Source organism: Ptychodera flava, chromosome 10 (genome assembly GCF_041260155.1).
Source record: "Ptychodera flava strain L36383 chromosome 10, AS_Pfla_20210202, whole genome shotgun sequence".
Classification (NCBI taxonomy): Eukaryota; Metazoa; Hemichordata; class Enteropneusta; family Ptychoderidae; genus Ptychodera; species Ptychodera flava.
The window spans coordinates 34,268,417-34,290,903 of record NC_091937.1 but is presented as its reverse complement, the minus strand read 5'-3'; the positions used below and the strand labels follow the sequence as shown (position 1 = coordinate 34,290,903).

At 38.0% G+C, this 22,487-nt stretch overlaps 1 protein-coding gene across 2 annotated transcripts in view; it reads left to right on the top strand.

Annotated features, from left to right (window-relative positions):
- Positions 1–22,487, top strand: part of LOC139142599 (serine-rich adhesin for platelets-like) — a 53,365-nt gene that overhangs the window by 26,302 nt on the left and 4,576 nt on the right. Inside the window, exons 4-14 of one of the 2 annotated variants that reach the window (XM_070712591.1) lie at positions 2,973–3,273; positions 4,065–4,138; positions 8,624–8,866; positions 10,218–10,463; positions 14,018–14,260; positions 15,800–16,045; positions 17,542–17,781; positions 19,093–19,332; positions 20,120–20,187; positions 20,869–20,962; positions 21,419–21,753. In XM_070712591.1, the coding sequence (XP_070568692.1) occupies positions 2,973–3,273; positions 4,065–4,138; positions 8,624–8,866; positions 10,218–10,463; positions 14,018–14,260; positions 15,800–16,045; positions 17,542–17,781; positions 19,093–19,332; positions 20,120–20,187; positions 20,869–20,962; positions 21,419–21,753 (2,330 nt within the window). The remainder of the gene's footprint in view (positions 1–2,972; positions 3,274–4,064; positions 4,139–8,623; positions 8,867–10,217; positions 10,464–14,017; positions 14,261–15,799; positions 16,046–17,541; positions 17,782–19,092; positions 19,333–20,119; positions 20,188–20,868; positions 20,963–21,418; positions 21,754–22,487) is intronic. The other variant, XM_070712592.1, reaches the window with a different exon arrangement.

Here is a 22,487-nt window from a genome sequence, read left to right as displayed (position 1 = left end):
ACTGCGTGCCCGATGTCGCGCGCGTACAGCTATATTTGTAACAAACCTGTAACCGTGAACAGCGCTATTCTATGAGGATAGAAAATGTATGTCTGCCCTGAGGGCAGCACAAATATATCGCTGCTTTCGGGGCATATTGGTAGATAGATATTCACTATGGAGGTCAAAGAATATGCAATTTCTGAAATGTGAAAAGTTTTAATTGTTTGTCTGCACTCACTGGGAGACGCTTGATTATGATGCTATTTCCATCAGGGCACTCTGCGACCAAGCTGCAATGATTAGGCAAATGTAGCGGCGGTCGCTCGCCAACATGACTTCTTACAAGACCCTACTGCGTACAAAGCGTACCAAGTCGTGTAAAAAGTCATCAAGCCTTGCTAGCGACCGCCGCTTCAAAGATTGCTGCTATCCGCGATCAGGTTTAATGCACCATACTGACCATAGACCATCGACCATAGATGTATTACGAAGTAATACCACCATGCAATATCAACTACGTTTTGCAAGTTGACCGTGTGATCATGGCAAACTTGTTGATATATTATGTATTTTAAACTTGTCTCGGGAAATTTGACTTACCTTCACACTTCGGTCATTTGAAATAACACCAGCACGCTATTTTCAAGATCGTTCTGTCACAGTGCAGGGTCGGGTACGGATACGGGTATGCTCTCTGCAGCGTGCTTGGGTTCTTGCCGCGCTTACGCGGATGGGTACAATTTTCAAATAATTTGTGACGTCATTGATTGTTGTGCACATGTTTACTCGGCTTTGAGCTGCCCTGCGGGCAGCGCTGCCCTCAGGTCATTTTTCAGTTGCAACTTCTACCGCCTGCGCTGGTGACTAACCTCCGCCATCTTGAACAAAATTCTGTTCAAGATGGCTACCCGGTACCTGACCCTATATTTCCCCACGCCCTCTACCGGGGAAATGGGTCAGGGAACCAGACTAGGGTAGAAAGGACTGATGTAGGGGCAACGGTGTTTTGGAGCCGTACGCATGTGGCATAGCCGATGAATATAAAACAACGGCATTGGCCGCTGCGTAAAGGTGGAAAGCTAGTCGACACTCGGATTTTTAACGCCGGTATAGTTGATGAACCCAGGATGATCGGGCAGTCCCTTAAATTGAAGCGTTTGCAACGTCTACCGTCCATACAAACGAAACGTTGAACACTGCAAGGAAAACGTCCATGATCGTTTTGAAGAGCAACACATTTTAGGTCGAACACATCTCGTTTTCCAGAGTAGCCAGGTCTTTGCATAGAACAACACCGCTGTGTAAAATCCTTTGGCCAGAACCAATGATCGTAAATTTGCTAATACATACGAGTTATGTTTAAAAGTTGATGTATCGATCACTTTATTTAGGTCGTACGGGTTACAGTCTCGTGCTATATCAGTGTATGAGTAGCCTAATTGTCGATGCGTGCAAATCGAGGGCCACTCTCGGAGAAATCCTACGGGTGCGCTAAGCTTTGATCATGATCGTTTCCACAGTCAAAATCACAGTCCTTAGCAATTTGTACAGTTGTTCAAGTCCGACATATCAATAATTCATCACATAAGTTACGTAAACAATTGAATCAAACCAAACGGTTTGCTGTTGCCATTATTGGGCCTGTTGCGTGCGTACAAGGGACAACTTTGCAGTAGGCTTGGTTGGTTACGGGGCGCCCGATCTCCAGTATTCTCCTTTTCTTGACTTGATAGACTATTGTATTTTCTGCAGAAAATTCAAGGGTTTTACATGTGTGATGATGATGGCCCCCGATTTTCTAAAATGGCCCCCTTGGGACAGGAGTTGGGGCCAACAGTGGCCCGTTGTTTTTAAATCCTAGAATGAACACTGTGTAATTGTTTATCTAACATTGCGAAAAAGACGTCAACCACCGTAAAGCGGCGTGTGCAGGCTCCGACCAACCCTAAGCAAAGAGTGATAAAACGTCGCACTGCTGAGAAATCGTCGTTGACACGATGTCTTGACCACACTAAGAAAAATGACTTGCTCTCTGGTGTAGACTATGTCTGGAACTGTACGAATACTTGTTTATTGGACTAGGCTTCGACAAACATTTAATTACGGTTTATTGTTTACAGACGGAAGTAATCCTGGTGTTTGGAGAAGTCACAGCACGTCATTATGTAAATTAGCTAGTGCAACGCAACGTTGTGTCACTCAAGATGGATTATGGAAATAGCAATGCAAATGTGTCCACAATGTTTACAAAAGCTCCCCGATTTAACCGCGATAGCCACGTGCATTTGTTTTGATTTTTAAAAATAGTGAATTACACGGAAACCATTCCTTATCTTGAACTGGCGACACATCTCAATTCTGGGTCTTACTTCAAGGCGTATTCTCAGAGAATTTTGAAAATTTGACAGAAAAATGAGCAATTTGGTATTTATCATCCATTTGTTAGGGTTTAATTCAATCTGCTATTGAATATTGCCATGTGGTGTGGTCAAATGCGATTTCTAAAAATATCAATAGGGTTACCAAAAAGGGTAGAAGCAGGCTCTTAGAGAGCTTATTAGTGCATGTTGAGATGTGCAATATTTGGCTGGTTAACTCAGCCTGCACTTGTGTAGAATGCATTGTTATTGTTGACAAGCGAATTCTTGTCCGGACTAGAATCCAAATGTAAATAGTGGCAATGCATTTTATACGTATTAGCGCTGTGTTGACAAGGAAACATTTGGCGTTTAGGGCCCCCTAAACATGCTGTCGGAAGTAACAAGAATTTGCAGTGGGTGTACAAAATATATTGAAAATTATCAAATGTCACAGCCACTACTCCTTTGATTAAATGGTCGCCCAGTTGCCATCTTAGATCGTACCATAAACCTAAATAAAATGCACATGCACGCGTCAGTATGCATACACGAATCTCAATGGTACCGGATATAAAACGACGTAAAATAAACTTTGGACCTTTTGACGTTGGTTTCCGCATTGTTTTCCAGCCTCTTCGGACCTTTTGATCGTAGCCAAAAAGCATCAGGAGGCGGGGTATGAGCTGTGCAGAAATTTCGGTCTCAATTTGCTAACAGACTCAACTGAAGCCAAACACGAAAGAATAAAAAAGTTTGTGGTGGAGATACAGAATCCGAATTTCGGGTCATGGCTTGATGCTCGCATCACGGCAGGGAACGAGGTGACACAGTCCGAGACGGTGGAAGTAACGACAGGTAGCGGTGAGCTAGTGGAACACACGCCCTTCGCTCCGAACCAGACCCTTCATACCGGAATGTGCATACGCATATCGTAAGTACGAACTTGCTGTTTTCTTATGGGAAAGGATAGTGTCTTTTTTACTATGAAGTTTCACATTCATAGAGTAGAGCTCCTTTCCTCTTTTAAGACATCAGGCAACCGAATGTACTGTCTATTATGTATCATTCTCTAGTATATCGTACTTGGTTATTTTCTCTTTCTGCTTAAAGGGGTACAAAAGCGACCCAGTGAGCCGAGCATAATGTACAACTCTAAATGTGAAACAAAACATGGCAGGACATTATCACATATCTTGCTTTTAACAGAACAAACTGAATATTCCGACATTTACGCCGCCCACATTTAAAGGTTGAATGCGCCTCGGGGATAGATATCTGAACTCTCACAGTTTTCCAATTCTTTTCCGATCTGGGGGTTCATTTTAAAGCTCTCAGTGTAGGGAAAATATTAACCGTCATAGTATTTCGAAAATCAAAAATTTTATTTTTCTCCATAGAGTTAAGACAAGGATGTTTGAATTTCAAATATCGGTAAATCACGGGTAATTTGTTTCTCTAGTACCAAAATTTGCACGATGACCCCGAATTTTATTTTCGATTTTGAAAGACAATTGTTGAAAGATTCATCGAGGAAAGTTTTAGCAAACGTTAATGCCCTTCACTTTCGAAGAGCATACTACCTTAACGTGAGCAGAGCCTAGTAACAAACAGCATAAGCCTCGTCGTGCAAATGTTTCGAACAGTTCACAGTCAAGTTCATTACAATAGCTGTGGGCATGAGCAGAATTTAAGTATATAATATTTTTTTTTAATTTCCATCAGTTGTCAACAGGGATGCATGTGGTACACCGAAAACTGTACTTCTGACGCAAGAATGTTCACCTGTGAAGATGGCGGTAAGTATTAATGCTTCGGTCCCCTGTTGCAACGGAATACTTTATCTTATGGGGGTATTGTAAACAATGTAAATAAGCCTCAGAGAGAACATAACAAGAATTAGCAATCTTGCTACCTTTTGCAAAATATTAGGATGCTTTGTCTTGCGAGATTTGAAATATGGCTTATCTGATGGATCATTAAAACTTCGTACGCAGTAACAAGACCTTATCTGCCTACGTGAAACACGTGATAATAATGACCGACATTTAATCATTAAATTTAATATTTTGTAAGCAAAAATTAAACATGAATCATGGCTTGCTTCGTGTACGATGTCAGTACGACGGCTACAGATGGATCTAGATGATCGAAAACTGAAAGTACTGTTTATTGTGCAGCTATGGTGTCAACCGGGATCATTTAAAATGACAATGAAACTTAGGTGCAATGGCATACGGTTCCTATAAGCTCTTAAATTGGTATTTCTAGTGTTTTTTGAAATGAGAAGCTTTTCTATTCATCTTTCAAAGGTTTTAAGTGGAAACTGTCACAGTTGGACGAGTGGCACTAATGAAATTGACAGCGCAAATATTTTTAATTTGGTTCTAATGATTGAAGTGTGACTTTAACGGGGGGAAGGAAAGGCTTCGGTATCAGGTCATTTAACTTTGACCGGGTCTGTCTTCAATTTTGCAAACAGTAGAACCATGTATGAAATATAAAGCAAGTATGTAATGAAGTGACCTCTGTGTGATGCGTATCTTACTGGTCAGTCCATACGAGACAGAAAATAAGTTTTGCTTGTCAAATGTTGAGAACCATAGAAAAAAAAAGACCGACCCAACTGTACATCTGATGTTAGTCAGAGTGTTGGTGCATTTTGAACAGGTCTGTCAACGCCTTATCTACAGGGCATGCTGGTGTTGAGAACATAGCTTGAGGCAAAAACCAGTAAACCCGTTTTTATTAGGCTATAACTTGTATAAAAATATTCTTGCAAAATATCAACAGCTACACGAAAGAAATAAATTAAATGGATGAAATTACGCGGGTCGCAGTGGAGCGCATGTGTGTTAATATTGCATCAATTCGGCATTGCCAAAGGGTTGTGAGATCAGCCGTAGTTTCGCTGGCGACGTGTGTTACGCCATTTGTCTTCCCAAGCACTGAGGCAACACGCATCATACAAAATCTTTGGTAAAATATCGTTTCTTTATTATTAATGAGGCTGTTGTTCATCCGTGGACATTGAGCATTCACATAATGTTAAAGGGACAAAGTCAGCCATCTTTCATGAATTTTGTTTGATGCAAGAGACTTCTTATATTGTTTGACATGTTGAAAGATACTGAATGAACGGGTGACCATGCATATATTCGACCCCCGTTTTAGACAAATTAAATGAAACCATCGCGAAAATGCATTAATGGTCATGACCATTAATTCACTTTTGCGATGTTTTCATGTATCGTGTCTAAAACCGGGGTTGAATATATGCATGGTCACCAATTCATTCAGTATCTTTCAACATGTCCAACAAAATAAGCAGTATCTTGTATCAAACAAAATTCATGAAAAATGGCCGACTTTGTCCCTTTAATGCTCTGTATTCAAATGAACTTTTTATCACGTTGACCGATTTGCTTCTACATAAAGCTGATAAATAACCTGCACCTATAAGACGTGAACCTCATACCAAGCGTCAAAGTAGGAAATTTTAATGACAACAAACGTGGGCTAAAACCCAACTTACAGTGACAGATGAATAAAATAAAACTTGACTACTTGACTATCTTAATCGATCATAAATTTGACGGATTGCGATAAGCACGAACGCGCAGAGTGCTTCAGCCAGATTAAGGTAGAATGCGCCTCGAGGACAGATTTTGGACTCTAAAATGTTTCAAATACTTTATTGGTCTACGTATCGTGGGGGGATCATTGTAAAGTACTGTGAGTAAGGAAATTTCACTGTCTTCGTTTTTTGAATATTTAAAATTTGGTATTTCCATACAGAGTTAATACAGGAATCGCTTAAATTTTGAATTTCAAATATCAGTAAATGTTCGTTATTCGTTCCTCTATTAGCAAAACTAGCATGGTGATCTCTGGACTTTATTCTAGACTTGGCAAGAGAATAGTTACAGAGAATTGTTGAAAGTTATAAAGTTATAAAGGAAAGCTTAAATCTTTCAGTTTCACGGCACAGAATACCTCATGGAACATACTACAACCTGAAAAGATATGGCTTTTCAAAATCTTAATATCGGGTATAGTATGAAGAAATGCTACTGTTAATTAACTTTGTACTGTTATTGCACCATTATACTGCTCCATAAGTAAGGATATCGTGCATACCATCCTATCCCACACATGCCCTATTTTCACCTTTCGCTAGAAAGCAACTCCATAGACCTTTCTTTCACGGATTTGACTTTGTTGTGTGTACCGGTACTTATCTGTCTTTTCTGTGTTGTTCTGTGTCTATGTTTGTGTCCTTTGTCAAAATCGCAGGTTCTGTTAAGCGTTATTAACCGGAAACCTATCATATGTTTAAAGAGTAATCGGTCAAAGCTTTCTGTTATGAAAACGACTATCGCCATGATAACAATTTAATTTCCGTAGACGCACATATCAATATCAAACAGATCAATATAATCATCATACCTACGCGCTACGCTTGGTTTTGAAGGGCAACTTTAATGACTTTAGTCATACATTAAATATTTATCGCGTTTGATATATGAACAATAGCGGCCAAACGGCTTCAAACATGCATCGTGACGATCAAACAATGTAAATAAGTTTGGTTTCCGTCCGTCGTGATAATTTGAGAATGTGTCAGTCGGCGTATGGTCTACCTTCTCCCGATGAATTGTTTTAACAGGCGTGTTTTATTGGGGAGATACAATTCATCTGTCAAAAATACGATTGGAACTATTTTGGGATAATTGGATCGTGAAGGAATGTCGATTTAATCTACAATTGTAATCTCATCTGCTTTTCTTTTTACGTTTCACACTTGTTTTTATGAGTAATTTGTAATATCGCAACATTGACCTATAGGACACCTGGCGCTCTTGAGAAATTTGAAAAATATAAAGATCCAATAATCCCAAATTATTTCCAATCGTGTTCAAAGATCTAACTGTATTCATATCGCAGAATTTGAGGAATTAATGAAATTTACTGCGACAGGAAAATCTTTTAATTATAGCAAATTAAAATATGCCTTTTAAGGGTAGAAACCCGCGTTATTAGGTCGCTTTTCCAAAACGACGTTGAGCGGACACGTCTTCCGTTTTGCAAACGATAGAGCTTAAGGTGAAACATAGAGTACATGTATTAATGAGGCTACTTGTGTGTTTGTGTGGTTGTCTGTGTGTGTGTTTGTTTGTTTATGTTTGTTTGTGTGTTCTGTTTGTGTACTAGTATATGCAAGAGAGAAAGTAAATTTTTATAGCCCATGGTACTTTTTATTATAAACAAATTCTTCGACAGTACAGTATGACAGGCACGTGTTGAGAATATAGTCACCTCATATCAAAGTAAAGGCAAACTAAACAGTACTACCAAACATAACTGTTTAGCTTGTAAAGAAAATATCCATGCAAGATTTAAATCAAAGAGAAAGTTGACTTGAATGAAATAACTTTCTTGAAATACTGCGGACCATACTGATGCCCCTTTTTTGACTAATATTGAAGCCACTAAGAAGAAATGCTGGGGTACCTTTTACTTGAATGTCCGAAACCAGGAAAGGCGATTGAAGCCCTTACTACAATAAAAGTAAAGGACATTATTGCACTTTAAAACTTGAAACAAGAGCTGACCCTAAAATACAGTATTCTCTTTGGCACTCATGCACACTGCCAATATTTCGTGTTAGAACGTTCAAAAAATTGGCGTTAAATTGTGTTGCGGTATGTGTTAGAAAAATGCCATAGCAATAGATTTTTTATCATTTTCAACGACTGGCGACAAGGTGATTTATACAGATAAACGTACCAGTAGATGCATAGCCCTGAAAGCCATTGTAGGCTCACACTTTATACAAATGTCCTGTATGTTTTGGGTATACCACATTGTATGTTTTTAGTAAGGGTTAAAGAATAATGCACAAGTTTCTCTTTTCCGTTTTTTTTTTAAATCAAGTGTTTTTGTTATAAACGTAGCTAATATTTATGTTCGATTTGTTCCTGTTTGCTGCCCCCACAAATGTTTACCTCTTGCAATTATCACAAAACAGTTAAATTGGTGTGTTCAGTGAAGCTGGATATAAAGGCACATGACGCATCTAGGTACTGACAACCTCGTGGTCATTCCACACACGCACGCAATTACATCATATGATGCCTTCTTGTATCGAGACCAGGAGATTCCGTCATGAGTTTTCGAAACTACAGTTCACACTTACATCAAAGTAACTTTGTTTGTGTTGGATATAGAATTCTAAAATCCTGCTATTTCTAGTAATAATAAGTGACTCTATCTTTTACCAGAGGTGGAAATTTTGACATTCGACTGCCGTGGGAATATTAATACGACCACAGATCCAGGATTAGCAGTAGCGACGGTGACTTGGCCAGGACCAATTCCGAATGGAACTTTATACTTAGGTGTCAACGCCTCCTGGAGCCACGAATCGGGAACTCAGTTTCCGATCGGTGACACGGTGGTGTTCTACACAATCCACGTTCCGTTCCAGAACGATACTACATGTAACTTCACTGTGACTGTAAGCGGTAAGTTAAACTTGTGAATGGATTTCTGAAACTTGTCAGTTACACCACTCCAATCACTCGTAGATTCTCCTTGAACATTGATACAATCTTAAGATAACTGCAGCTATAAAGTAGAACGCACCTCGGCGACAGATATCCAGACTCTCAATTTCTACAATTCTTTTCTCATCTACAACCACTTATCGGGTTCATTTCAAAGCGTTTGAAGAAAGATAAGCTTTCACAGTCTTCGTTTTTTGAAAAAAGCAAAATTAAATTTTCCCCCATGGAGTTAACACAGAAATTGCGGCCATTTTGAATTTCAAATATCGCAAAATGTTGGGTAATTTCTTTCGTTAGTTCCAAACTTAGTACGATGATCCACAATTTTTGTTGTTGATTTGGTAAGAGAGTGGTTGAAAGTTTCATTGAGGCAAGTTTGAGCAAAAGTATGAATCTTTCACTTTCGAGGCGCATACTGCCTTAATTGAGTTATGCATTATTGAATATCACAAACCTTTTGCTGCAATGTCGCAGATCACATTGCAGGGTCTATAGATGTAACTTTTAATTATGTTTTGATTATAATGCGATTGGAACTAATTTTGGAGGATAGAATATTGTAGTAATGTTGGTTTAATCAACAGATTGAAGCTTATCTACTTTTCATTATTTATTTATTTTTTTTGCAATTCACTTGTCTTTATAGTTATTCATAATATTGCAACTATCAGTTATAGGGCATCTAACACCTCTGGCAAATTGGAAATTAAAATATCCTAATATGCCGCATTGGTTCCAATCGTGTTTAATTGTGTTCTATATGACAGAAATCTATTTCTATTTTTTCTCCGTAACAAGCGTAAGTAAAAGGTACTAGCTATTGTAAGGACCTTGGTCTTACAGAAAAAGTATCTAAAATTTACCGATATTTTAAAATTAAAATTGTTGCTATCCCAATGTTAGCCCTATTTTAACCTTACTTCAATTTTTACATAAGCAAGAAGGTAATACTTCAATTTACACCCAACAAGCTTCAAAATTAATCAACACAAATAGCAAAACATTGTATAAATCTGAGTCTAAATGTCTACAATTGAGCGCATTCTATCTTAATTATTTATCCCAAAACTTAAATCGCAATTGACGACAAACTTGAAAGGTTGCTTTCTTTCTATCCATAGTACAGCAAAAATGATCTGCTACATTTTGTCCTTCCGGTTCCAGTGTAATAGCACATTAAGGCAAGATTTTGATGTCTTTTTCACGTGATGTGAGAAGGGTATAGTGCGCACTCATCGGTTAAATACTTTTAACCTTTACCTTTTCGATTTCACGTATATTTCTTTTTTTTCTATGTTTGATCTGACAGACAACGAAAAACCTAATATATCCTGTCCCCAAGTCCTTGAAACAAAGACGGATCCTGGACAACCAACAGCATACATACCAGTAACCCCCCTTGTAAATGTGACCGATAATTCGGGGCATGTGTACTTGTCCAGCAACCACACATCTGATGGGGATGACTTTCCGATCGGCACAACAGTAGTGGCTTATAACGCAAGCGACCTTTATGGAAATTGGGACACATGTGTCTTCACAGTGATCGTACATGGTGAGTAGGCAAGTTGTGTGATAATGATTATACGGAGCGAAGGGAAGTGATTGAACGTCATTCCAATATAAAGACAAGATAGTGATGATTTAAAGAAAAAGTTTTAATTATAATGGTTTGTTCGCTGTATAATAGTGGAATGTGTGTAAAGGCTTTTTTTGGCTGTAACGTCGGATGATTTTCTATCTTTTTTGTGGTGATTGTGAAATACTGTGCGTTGTTTAACTCTCAAAAATTCTCGAAACTCCTCGTTGTGTTCAATCGGTCAACACACCCCCTGTGAGTGACATTCTTTATTATTGTTGACAATTTTACTTTTGACTAGGGTTTATTTTTCAATAACCAGCATTGCACATGGTAACGCAAGACATTGTTAAGATTGTAATATCCATGCAAGATTTTAAATCAAAGAGAAAGGTGACACGAATGAAATAACTAAGATGAAACACTGCGGGCCGTACTGATGCGCGTTTTTAGCTACTATAGCTACTATAGACTATAGTCTATAGAAGCTATTGGGATGGGTATCCGTCCGTCGTCCGTCGTCAGTCAGTCTGTCTGTCTGTCTGTCTGTCTGTCTGTCTGTCTGTCTGTCTGTCTGTCTGTCTGTCTGTCTGTCTGTATGTATGTATGTATGTATGTATGTATGTATGTATGTATGTATGTATGTCCGTTTGTGAGGCGTCCGTCCACTCAAATATCTTGAGAACCGCAGTACTTACTGATTTGATATTTGTTGTGTAGATAAAAAATATGATTTTGAGAAATTTTTTTTAATTTTTTGATATTGTTGAAAATATGCAAATTAGCGCCAAAAAGGCGTTTTTGGTAAAAAATCTTCTTCTTCATAACCACTGGTCAGACAGCTTTGTTATTTGGTATACAGGTCCCTAGGGATAACCCAATTTAGATTTGTTCAAATTGTGATGAAATATGCAAATCTGTATTTTTAAGGAATTTTTTTGTCATTTTTGGTCAAAATTTGACTTACATTGTATGTAATTCTTGTACTGTTTAAACCCTATCAATTCACCCAGAAAAAAATAATTAATATGATTTTAAATAATTGAATTAATTAGGAAATCATCAAAGCAAAAATAATTTTAGTGTAGAATTATCAGAAAGTTCAACTTTTTTTGACAGTTCATAGTGAAATGCTTACCATCTTGGAGGATTAAAACAACTTTCCTGAATCCCAACTTTGACATATTCTGAACCGTCATTTATTGTGCCCTGTATGTTATCCAAAAGAAATGCTCATAATAGTTTGTCATGATAGGGTGGTCAAATAAATAGAGATAGAGAAAGTTCTAATTCCCATTTATGGTTGACTTGGTAAGGATAAAATAAAATTACTTTTTGAGGAAAAAAATAGAGTGGTCAATTAAAAGAGTGGTCAAAGTGATAGGGTTTTTATGGTAAAGCTGGGCTGTAAGATTCCTCGTGCTATTTATAGCAATTATGCAATCTGTGTAAACAGTGCAATGAAAGTGTTACATGATGCTTTTGATGACCTTGAACTTCTCAAGTTTCAAACATTTGTCTCTTCAGTGTGCTTTCTCTGAGTACCTACAGGCTCAACTTATTCAACAGAACTTACTTGCAATGTTAATTTGAAAGTTAAAATGTGCTTGGTTAATAGGATGAAAATACTGATAAAATAACCAGCTTAAGATTCTTTATAACCTGACAGATATGCTGTTTTTTATGACGAAAATCTTGATTTAAGCAAGTCTTGTTTACTTTAATTAGAATGTAATTAACTCTCGTTTAATAGCTACTATAGACTAATATAGTCTATAGAAGCTATTGGGATGGGTATCTGTCCGGCGTGCACTGTCAGTATGTATGTATGTATGTATGTATGTATGTATGTATGTATGTATGTATGTATGTATGTATGTATGTATGTCCGTTTGTGAGGCGTCCGTCCACTCAAATATCTTGAGAACTGCAGTACTTACTGATTTGATATTTGTTGTGTGGATAAAATACATGATTTGAGAAACTATTTTTATTAATTTTTTAATATTGTTGAAACATATGCAAATTAGCACCAAAACAAGTGTTTTTGGTAAAAAATCTTCTTCTTCATACCCACTGGTCAGACAGCTTTGTTATTTGGTATACAGGTCCTAGGGATAACCCAACTTAGATTTGTTAAAATTGTTGAGTCGCTTATTTTTTCAAAACAGCTGGTCAGACAGCTTTAATATTTGGTTTACAGGTCCCTAGGATGACCTTAGTGAGATAATTTCATACAGTCAGGAAATACTTAATTTTGTATCCATGTCTATGGTAGCTTCAGGGGCTTTGGCCCTATGTTTTGACTATACTACTGAAGCCACTCAGAAGAAATGCTGGGGTACCTTTTACTTGAATGTCGGAAACCAGGAAAGGCCGTTTAAGCCCTTGCTCCGATAAAAGTGAAGGTCATTATAGTGCTTTAAAACTTGAAACAAGAGTTGACCCAAAGATATTAACAGTATTCTCTTTGGCACCCATGCACACTGCCGACATTTAGCATCGTTGGCAAACTTTCCAATGCGAATGCAAGTAACACCAATGCATTGACAAACAACATCCCTCTCACGGACTTGTCATCCGAATTTCTCACCTACTTCGAATCCGAGGTAGCGAAGCTCCGAAACGGACTTTTAGTTCAACAGGTCGACTCCCATGATACCCTACCACCGCATGTATTCATTGACTTCCATCCGGTTACAGCCGATCAGTACAAATAGTAGTATAAACAGTCATAAAACGATCTTCCACGAAGTCTTGCGATCTTGATGTCTTACCATCGGACATTATCAAGAAATCTGTAAACACCCTCCCATCTTTCTTGGTTCACCTTTTTAATTGCTCGCTCCGGACAGGCATTGTCGCAACTCACTTCAAATCCGCCATTATTCGGCTACTCTTGAAAAAAACCGGACCTAGATAAAAAACATACTGAAGAGCTATAGACCGGTGTCAAATCTTACATTTCTTTCAAAAGTTCTTGAAAGAATCGTTGAACAACAACTACATAGCCATCTTACTAGGTTTGATCTGTTCTCAAAGCGTCAAAGTCCATACTGTCCTAGTCACAGCGCTTAAACAGCTCTTTTTCGGGTGCATTGTGACATCATAAAGGGTTAAAGAATTATGCAAAAGTTTATCTTTTTCCGTTTTTTAGGTTTTGTTTTAACTTAGCTAATATTTATGTTCGATTTGTTCCTGTTTGCTGCCCAAATGATTTTACTCAATTAAAAATTTTGTATCTCTTGCAATTATCACAAAACAGTTGAATTGGTGTTTAATGAAGCTGGATATAAAGGCACAATGACGCATCTAGGTACTGACAACCTCATTTCACACATGCACGCACAGATGAACGCGTATGGCAATTACATCATATGATGCCTTCTTGTATCGAGACCAGGAGATTCCGTCATGAGTTTTCGAAACTACAGTTCACCCGTATATAAAAGTAACTTTGTGTGTGTTGGATATAGAATTCTAAAATCCTGCTATTTCTAGTCCTATTAAGTGACTCTATCTTTTACCAGAGGTGGAAATTTTGACATTCGACTGCCGTGGGAATATTAATACGACAACAGATCCAGGATTAGCAGTAGCGATGGTGACTTGGCCAGGACCAATTCCGAATGGAACTTTATACTTAGGTGTCAACGCCTCCTGGAGCCACGAATCGGGAACTCAGTTTCCGATCGGTGACACGGTGGTGTTTTACACAATCCACGCTCCGTTCCAGAACGATACTACATGTAACTTCACTGTGACTGTAAGCGGTAAGTTAATCTTTGATTGGATTTCTGAAACTTTTGAGTTATATCACTTGAATCACTCGTAGATTCTCTTTAAAAAAAGTTAATACAAGCTTTCAGTAGAGTGCGCCTCGGTGACATATATTTGGAATCTCAAATTTTTACAATTCTTTTCAAATTTACCACTTGTGGGGGTTCATTTTAAAGCTCTTGGTGAAAGAAAAGTTTTCATCGTTGTAGTTTTCGAAAATTGAAAATTATATTTTTCTCCATAGTGTTCACACAGGGATGCCGGCCATTTTGAATGTTAAATATCAGTAAATCTGGGTTATTTGTTACACGGTGATCACCGATTTTTATTGCTGATTTTGAAAGCGAATGGTTGAAATATTTCTTTAGGAAAATTTGAGCAAAGGTATCCTACCTCAAGACAATCGTTTTAACTGACTTGTACATTATTGAAGAATATCACAAACCTTTTGCTGCAATGTCGTACATCATATTAAAGGGAAACAGTCGTCGGAGCTGCGCATGTGCGACTTTCTTGTTTGCAAACAATGCATTTCATGCGCTATATATAGATGCATCATGTCAACATAGCTGCAACATTAAAATTTTATGATTTACATTTTTGACAAACATGTTTTAACTTTAATCAATCGCCAACGTACCTTGGATGCAGTGTTCACATCGGTCGTTTGGGTCCCTAAGCGACCTTTGAGCGCAGTTCCGACGGCTGTCCTCCTTTAAAGGGACTGTAGAGATTCAATGATATTTGTCAATAATACGATTGGAACTAATTTTGAAGGATAGGATATTGTACTAATGTTGATTTAATCAGCAAATTTTAGCTCATCTACTTGTCTTTATATTGTTTTGGAATTCACTTGTCTTTATAGCCAATTCGTAATATTGCAACTGTCAGCTATAGGGTACCTAGCACCTCTGGCAAATTTGAACAATTGAAAGATCCTAATCTCCCGAATTGGTTCCACTCGTGTTTAATTGTGTTCTCTATAACAGAAATCTATTTCTATTCTTTTCCCGTAACAAGCGTAAATAAAGGGTATAAGCTATGATAAGGATTTCGGTCCAACAGAAAAAGTATCTAAAATTTACCGATGTTTTAAATTTCAAATGGTTGCTATCCCCATATTAGCCATATTTTAACCTTATTTTAATTTTTACAAAAACAAGAAGGTAACAACTTCAATTTACACGCCACGAGTTTCATCAAGAGTCCATACAAGTAACAAAACACTGAAAAAATCTGAGTCTAAATATCTGTCCCGGAGGTGCATTCTACATTAATGATTTATCCTACACTTAAATCACCATTGATGACAAACCGGAAAGGTTGCTTTCTCTATCTCTATCCACAGTACAGCAAAAATGATCTGGCACACATTGTCTTTCCGGTTCCAGTGTCATAGCACATTTAGGCAAGATTTTGATGTCTTTTTCACGTGATGTTCGAAGGGTATATTGCACAACCATCAGGTAAATACCTTTACCCTTTCGATTTCATGTGTATTTTATTGTTTTCTTTGTTTGATCTGACAGACAACGAAAAACCTAATATATCCTGTCCCCAATTCCTTGAAACAAAGACGGATCCTGGACATCCAACAGCATACTTACCAGTAACCTCCCTTGTAAACGTGACCGATAATTCGGGACATGTGGACTTGTCCGGCAACCACACATCTGATGGGGATGACTTTCCAATCGGCACAACAGTAGTGGCTTATAACGCAAGCGACCTTTATGGAAATTGGGACACATGTGTCTTCACAGTGATCGTACATGGTGAGTAGGCAAGTTGTGTGATAATGATTATACGGAGCGAAGGGAAGTGATTGAACGTCATTCCAATATAAAGACAAGATAGTGATGATTTAAAGAAAAAGTTTTAATTATAATGGTCTGTTCGCTGTATAATAGTGGAATGTGTATAAAGGCTTTTTTGGCTGTAACGTCGGATGATTTTTTATCTTTTTTTGTGGTAATTGTGAAATACTGTGTGTTGTTTAACTCTCAAAAATTCTCGAAACTCCTCGCTGTGTTCAATCGGTCAACACACCGCCTTGTGTGTGACATTCTTTATTATTGTTGGCAATTTTACTTTTGACTATAGGCTTTATTTTTCAATAACCAGCATTGCACATGGTAACGCAAGACATTGCGTTAACTTTGCAAGCCCAAAACGTTGTAGTTGAAAACAATTGAAGTTCAAGAAGCAAATGTTACGGTTTTACACAAAGAAGATGTCAGCAAATTCTCATTGAGGTTCGAAATCTTAACATACGACAGCCAGTTAGCGAAGACAACACAGTAAAAAACGCTCGGCTAAATCCCCAATACACATGCAGTGTATTTCATGCACTGACCATGATAATTTTATTCATATCTTTTTCATTTCACTTTTACAATGCCATATAAATCAATGTCAATTAAGCGATAACAAGCGATTAAAACTTGTGCCTAGGATAAAAACAATAATGTCTTATCGTACACCCCATTGACAGATTACCGAGGTCCAGTATTACACCCGATCTAGGCCATAGCACCCGTCCATATATTTTGCTGCAGAGCATCTGATTTTTGCCGAGTCATTTACCTTTAAAGTTCAATTAAAAAAAACTGACGTAAATAACATTGTGACGGTACATTTGCTTCAGTCAGTGGCCGATATACCTGCAAAGGAGTATTGTGTACACTTTTTCTGATTCCATGATGACCCACAAAACCCAAAACACATGAACGAGTGTTCTATTTAACCGAGAATAAAGTGATGTCAGGTACTTTAAAATGAATGGGCACATCCTGTCCAACACCGTACTGTGACCATGGTGGTATACATATATCGGCTGTAGCAGGAAACAGGCACATCCGGGCAGTGCACAGTGGTTGCACAATATCTTGCACCTGTAGATATAGCCTAGATATAAGAAAGGACTTTTTTAATTAAATTTCGCGCAACGAAATTCATTATGCTCAGGGGTGAGTTCGATATCGATTGCGATATGCAAATTAGCACTAACGTTCAGATATAGTTGTTTATGAATATTTGATGTTCAAAACCAAGTTTTACTTGGTAAATCGAACTTCTAACAAATTGATTAAATTGATTAAATGTATTCAAAGCAAAGCAAATCACTATCTCGTCACCACATTGCTGTCGGATATCCAAAATCTTGTTTATGGAAGGGGATTTAAGGTTAAACGCAATGAGCCTTGGTTAGTGTTGATAATCCATGGTCAACATTAAACGGGAATACTTCCCATTACACGTCTACCCACAGATGAAGAAGATCCTTTCATATACTGCCTGGACAACATTGATGTACCATCTGACATTGGCAAAGCAAATGCATTGGTATCTTGGTTACTTCCCGGTGCGTCAGACAATTCAGGATCTGTTACTGTGAACGGAAGCCATCAGTCTGGTGATGAATTTCCACTCGGCACAACATTAATCACATTCATTGCAACAGATCCTTCTGGAAATTCAGATTTCTGTTTTGTTAACATTACCGTGATAGGTGAGGCCTTTCTCAATGCTTTGAATTTATTTCTCTGAGTACTGTTAATGTATTATACAGTGTTTGAAATTAGGATTTTCCTGTAAGGTTTCCGCCAATGATTTAGTATCCACCCCGTAGGAAAGGTTTGAGAAGCCGTTGTCGGAAACGTGTCTTTTAACTACACCATTCTTTAGGGAAGTCAGTAAAGAGCAGTATGCCTCTTGTTGACCATGTGTATGTCTTATTCGAGGCCTTAGGATCTAAATTGCTGCTCCAAATATTGAATAATCTGGTCGATCCTTCTCTGCAACAATATTTCGTAGGTTAATGGTACAGAAGTGCAATCTCGACAATTTACTCTGATATTTTTGGGGAAGTTACTTTTTCACCTATCTGCAAAATCACGTGTCAAACCTCTTAAAGTGCTAATTTGACGGATTATAACATGTAAATAATTAAATTTTGTTTCCAAATAAAGAGCAACCGCCTTATACCTTCAATAATTATGCCTATCACCACAACATTAATAACCATCACCATGGTCATCACTACCACTACCATGGTCATCGCTCTTATTGCCATGGTCATCAACAACATAACCATGGTCACCATCATCGTGACCATGGTCATCAACATCGTAACAATGGTCATCACCGATAGTACCATGGTCATCAACGCCATTACCATAGTTATTACCATGGTCATCATCATCATTACTATGTCACCACCATCACTACCATAGTTTATATCATTACCATGTCACCATTATCGTAACCATCGGAATCACCATTGTTACCATGAAAATTACCATTATTACTGTAGTCATGAACATCATTGCTATGGTCACCATCATCATAACCATATAAATCACAATCATTACTATGGTCGTAGCCATTATACCATGGTCATGACCATCGTCACTTTGGTCATCACCATCATCACCATGGTTATTACCATGGTCATCAACATCATCACCATGGTCATAAAATCGTCATTATCCCCTCTGCTCTCTCACAATTGTCTTTACGCCTGTAATGTTGAATGGATACTAGAATATTCCACAAATTGCTTGGGTCGTTAAAACAAATGTTACTGTTTTTCTAGTGCTTTGAATATTTGTGATAATTTTTCCTGACAGATCAACTCTTAATGAATCTAACAATGTCAAAATGTCCAATATCTTTCATTTATACTTTTATTATCAGTAGTAGAAAACACCAAAGCATTCAATCACAATATCACAATCAAATCACAATCAAACTTCGATCAATAAGACATAGAACGTAGAAAGATATTGACATTTCCAACGCATGTTATTATTTCTCTCAGACGACGAGAAACCGGAAATATCTTGCCCAGGCAATATTGAAATATCCACAAGACCAGGAGAGTCGTCGAGAGCCGCAACATGGCCTTCTCCCTTGGCAACTGATAATTCCGGTCAGGTGAACGTCACTGGTAGCCATAACTCTGGAACGGTATTTGGTTTAGGGAGAACTCGAGTTGTTTATATTGCGACAGATCCTTCTGGCAATGCAAATTCATGTTTCTTTGAGATCTTCATTATGAGTAAGTTTTGGTATGCATGTGCCTGTCTACCTACCTAGCCACCTACCTTCCTACCTACCTCGCTACCTACCTAACTACCTATCCATCTTTATCCATCTATCTCTATCTATCTATCTATCCATCTATCTCTATCTATCTATCTATCTATCTGTCGGGCGGTCTGTCTGTCTGTCTGTCCGTCCGTCCGCCTGCCCGTCTGTCTGTCTGTCTATCTTTGTGTCTGCCTCGTTATACACACTTTAAGCCGTCCTATACATTCCACTAATTCTCTCTCTCTCTCTCTCTCTCTCTCTCTCTCTCTCTCTCTCTCTCTCTCTCTCTCTCTCTCTCTCTATTATAGTAACTCGCCTCGAAGGTAGTACTATACCCACACAATCAACTCTAAGGTGATGAACTGGGTTGGTATTGTCAATTAGACAAGCTTCAAAAGTCGTAAATCGAAAGTAATTAATTTTCTGTGAGAGGCGTGTAGTCCATTAAACATTGTAATTAATTCGTGATGTTTTGAGCGCAGAACATTGTAGAAACAGTGAAATTAATTGAAGTAGCGGTTGGATGGTCAAAGAACAGCTTAGCAACAATAACGTCAGTGTTATGGCTATCACTTGATGGATGGCAGTGAAGGGTAAAATACATCAAAGCTACAATATTTGAATGTTAATGTTAATATTGTGCTAAGTTCAGTTTGGCCGACCTGCAATTCAAATACTAGTTAAGAATTTCTGACGTATAACTTTAATGTACTATTCTTCTTGTTTCTTATTTTATGTTTTTTTTTTATTTTTAGATCACTTTGTCATGCTTAAAGACATACTGGCAATAATAAATGCCACAGAACAAGAGACAGTTGATTTAGTAAGACTTTACAATCATAAAACTGTTTATGTCTGTCTGTCTATATGTGTGTATGTATGTCTGTCTGTCTGTCTGTCTGTCTGGATGGATGGATGGATGGATGGGTGGGTGGGTGGATGTATGTATGTATGTATGTATGTACGTACGTACGTATGTATGTATGTATGTATGTATGTATGTATGTATGTATGTATGTATGTATGTATGTATGTATATATGTATGTTTTATCACATGCATGCATAAATGCATACTCGTGTTTTTTGCATGGTAATATTTGATCGAGCTGCATGTCTGTATACCTTCCTTTGTTTTATACCCATGGTATCCCTGTCTTATATTATTTCAGTTGTCATTGTCTTTGGAATCTGAAGTAGCCTTGATGCGTGCGAACGTCAAACATACGAAAATATTATTATTAAGTTCGCAAAAAACACAACTTTTCTTTCGTGAACGTAGTATTCAGTTTTGGAAAGGATTTGATGATTTCTGAAAAGAACCCAGAAGATGTATTGCAATGATTTTCGTAACGCTTACTCAAGAAGATTCCTGAAAGCTTCCCCACTGGTAAGCAGTGGGGTTTTTTTGGCCCCAGATCGCTTGAAGAATATACAAGTAACTTCAAAGCTTCCCTCGATACCAGTTTCCCCCCTCTAATGGCAAAGTTACCTTCCGTATTGCAGAGCCTTGGAGTAATCAGTGACTTGTTGAACTTCACAAGTACAATACTTCCTGGGAAGAATATCACGTTAGAGGAAAGCATCCATATTGCTGAAGGTCCGTGAGCATATTGAGTCAAAATAAAGTAATGTTCGCTTTGACATTTGATGAGAAATTTAGGGGTCGGAGTTTTTTGTTTGTTTTGCAGAATATACCAAATTATTGAAACCCTTGAAATCATCAATTTACAATTTGTGTTGGAAAACCCTCCGGCATATTACTGAAGGCAGTACAGGCGTTGGAAGAAACATTTTTAAATATGGAATATTGAATCAAGTGAACGTTTTATCGCTTCTACCAAATTGCAAAGACGAAAAGTCTAGTAGGCTTCCATTTCTGAGAACTTAAGTATATGTAGTTGACGTGTTTTAGGGAACTTAAGGGGCATTTTATACACAGTATGTCAACTTTGTTGAAATATATCGAATTCCAGACGTTCTTTTTATTTCAAATAATAATTAGTGTAAATTGCAACCATCAAGGTTGATATTCTTTTTTTATATTATATACCAGACGTACTGGCGATCATGCAACGGTCCCTTGACAACATGCATGTGAAAGTAGACATTGACCCTGCCAACAAGCTGTGTGCGGAACAGTCGAACATCCTAACGGAGAAACTAGCCAGCACAATCGACCAGCTATCAATGGCCGTCCTCAACAAAACTACGCCAGGGAATGGATCGATATTTATGAACACGGCGTCTTTGGCATTACACTTGGAAAAGGACACAATGGATAATGTGTGTAACGCCACCATCATGGTGGCACAGGACAGTGGATTTGAAATCCCGCCAGTAGACAACATCTTTCCGAATTTAGCACCAGGTACTATTTTGAGCAGAATGGTAAGTATAACTTAGCCAGTTTTGAAAACAAATAGCTTACTACTCATTATTTCGGAGTTCTTGTTATATTGATTTTTATTTCGTCCATATAATATTATATTTATGTCGTTGTGCCAACAATAGTTGCAATGCTCAACCACTAGAAGGTCTTCACTGTTTTCGTCGTTGGGGGAATCAGTTGAGAGTTGACCCTGATATACACGATTGCAACGTCACTTTTGTACAAATGTTTCATTATTACATGCCTCGATGTGGTGCAAATCAGTGCATTGATTTGAATAGGAACATCCGGGGAGTTAGCGGGCAAGTGAACGATTTATAACATCGACGATGAGCTGTCCAACGTCAGATACGTAATAATAAGACTGAAGCCAATTGTAAGCTTACCCATGCTAAGCTACAGTCCGATTCAAAACTATCCTATATAGGCCACCCTAAGGGAGCGTTCAGTTTTTATGGCTGGGGGGGGGGGCGGCAAAATCTTGTCGCCGGTGTTCAAAAAATATAGACCCCCCCTGCATTTTTCGTGAAAAAAGATGACCCCCCTTTGTCAGACTAAAAAATTGATGAACCCCCCCCCCCCCCCCCCGCTTAAAAATAACTAAAACCCATATGTCAAATTTACCCGCATGGTTTGGATTTGAACTCCGGTACGCGGCGCACTTTATTCGTGTAGCAGAGATGCCAGTGCACAAACTTCTCAGCCACATCCATTGAAACGTCTGTTAATTAGG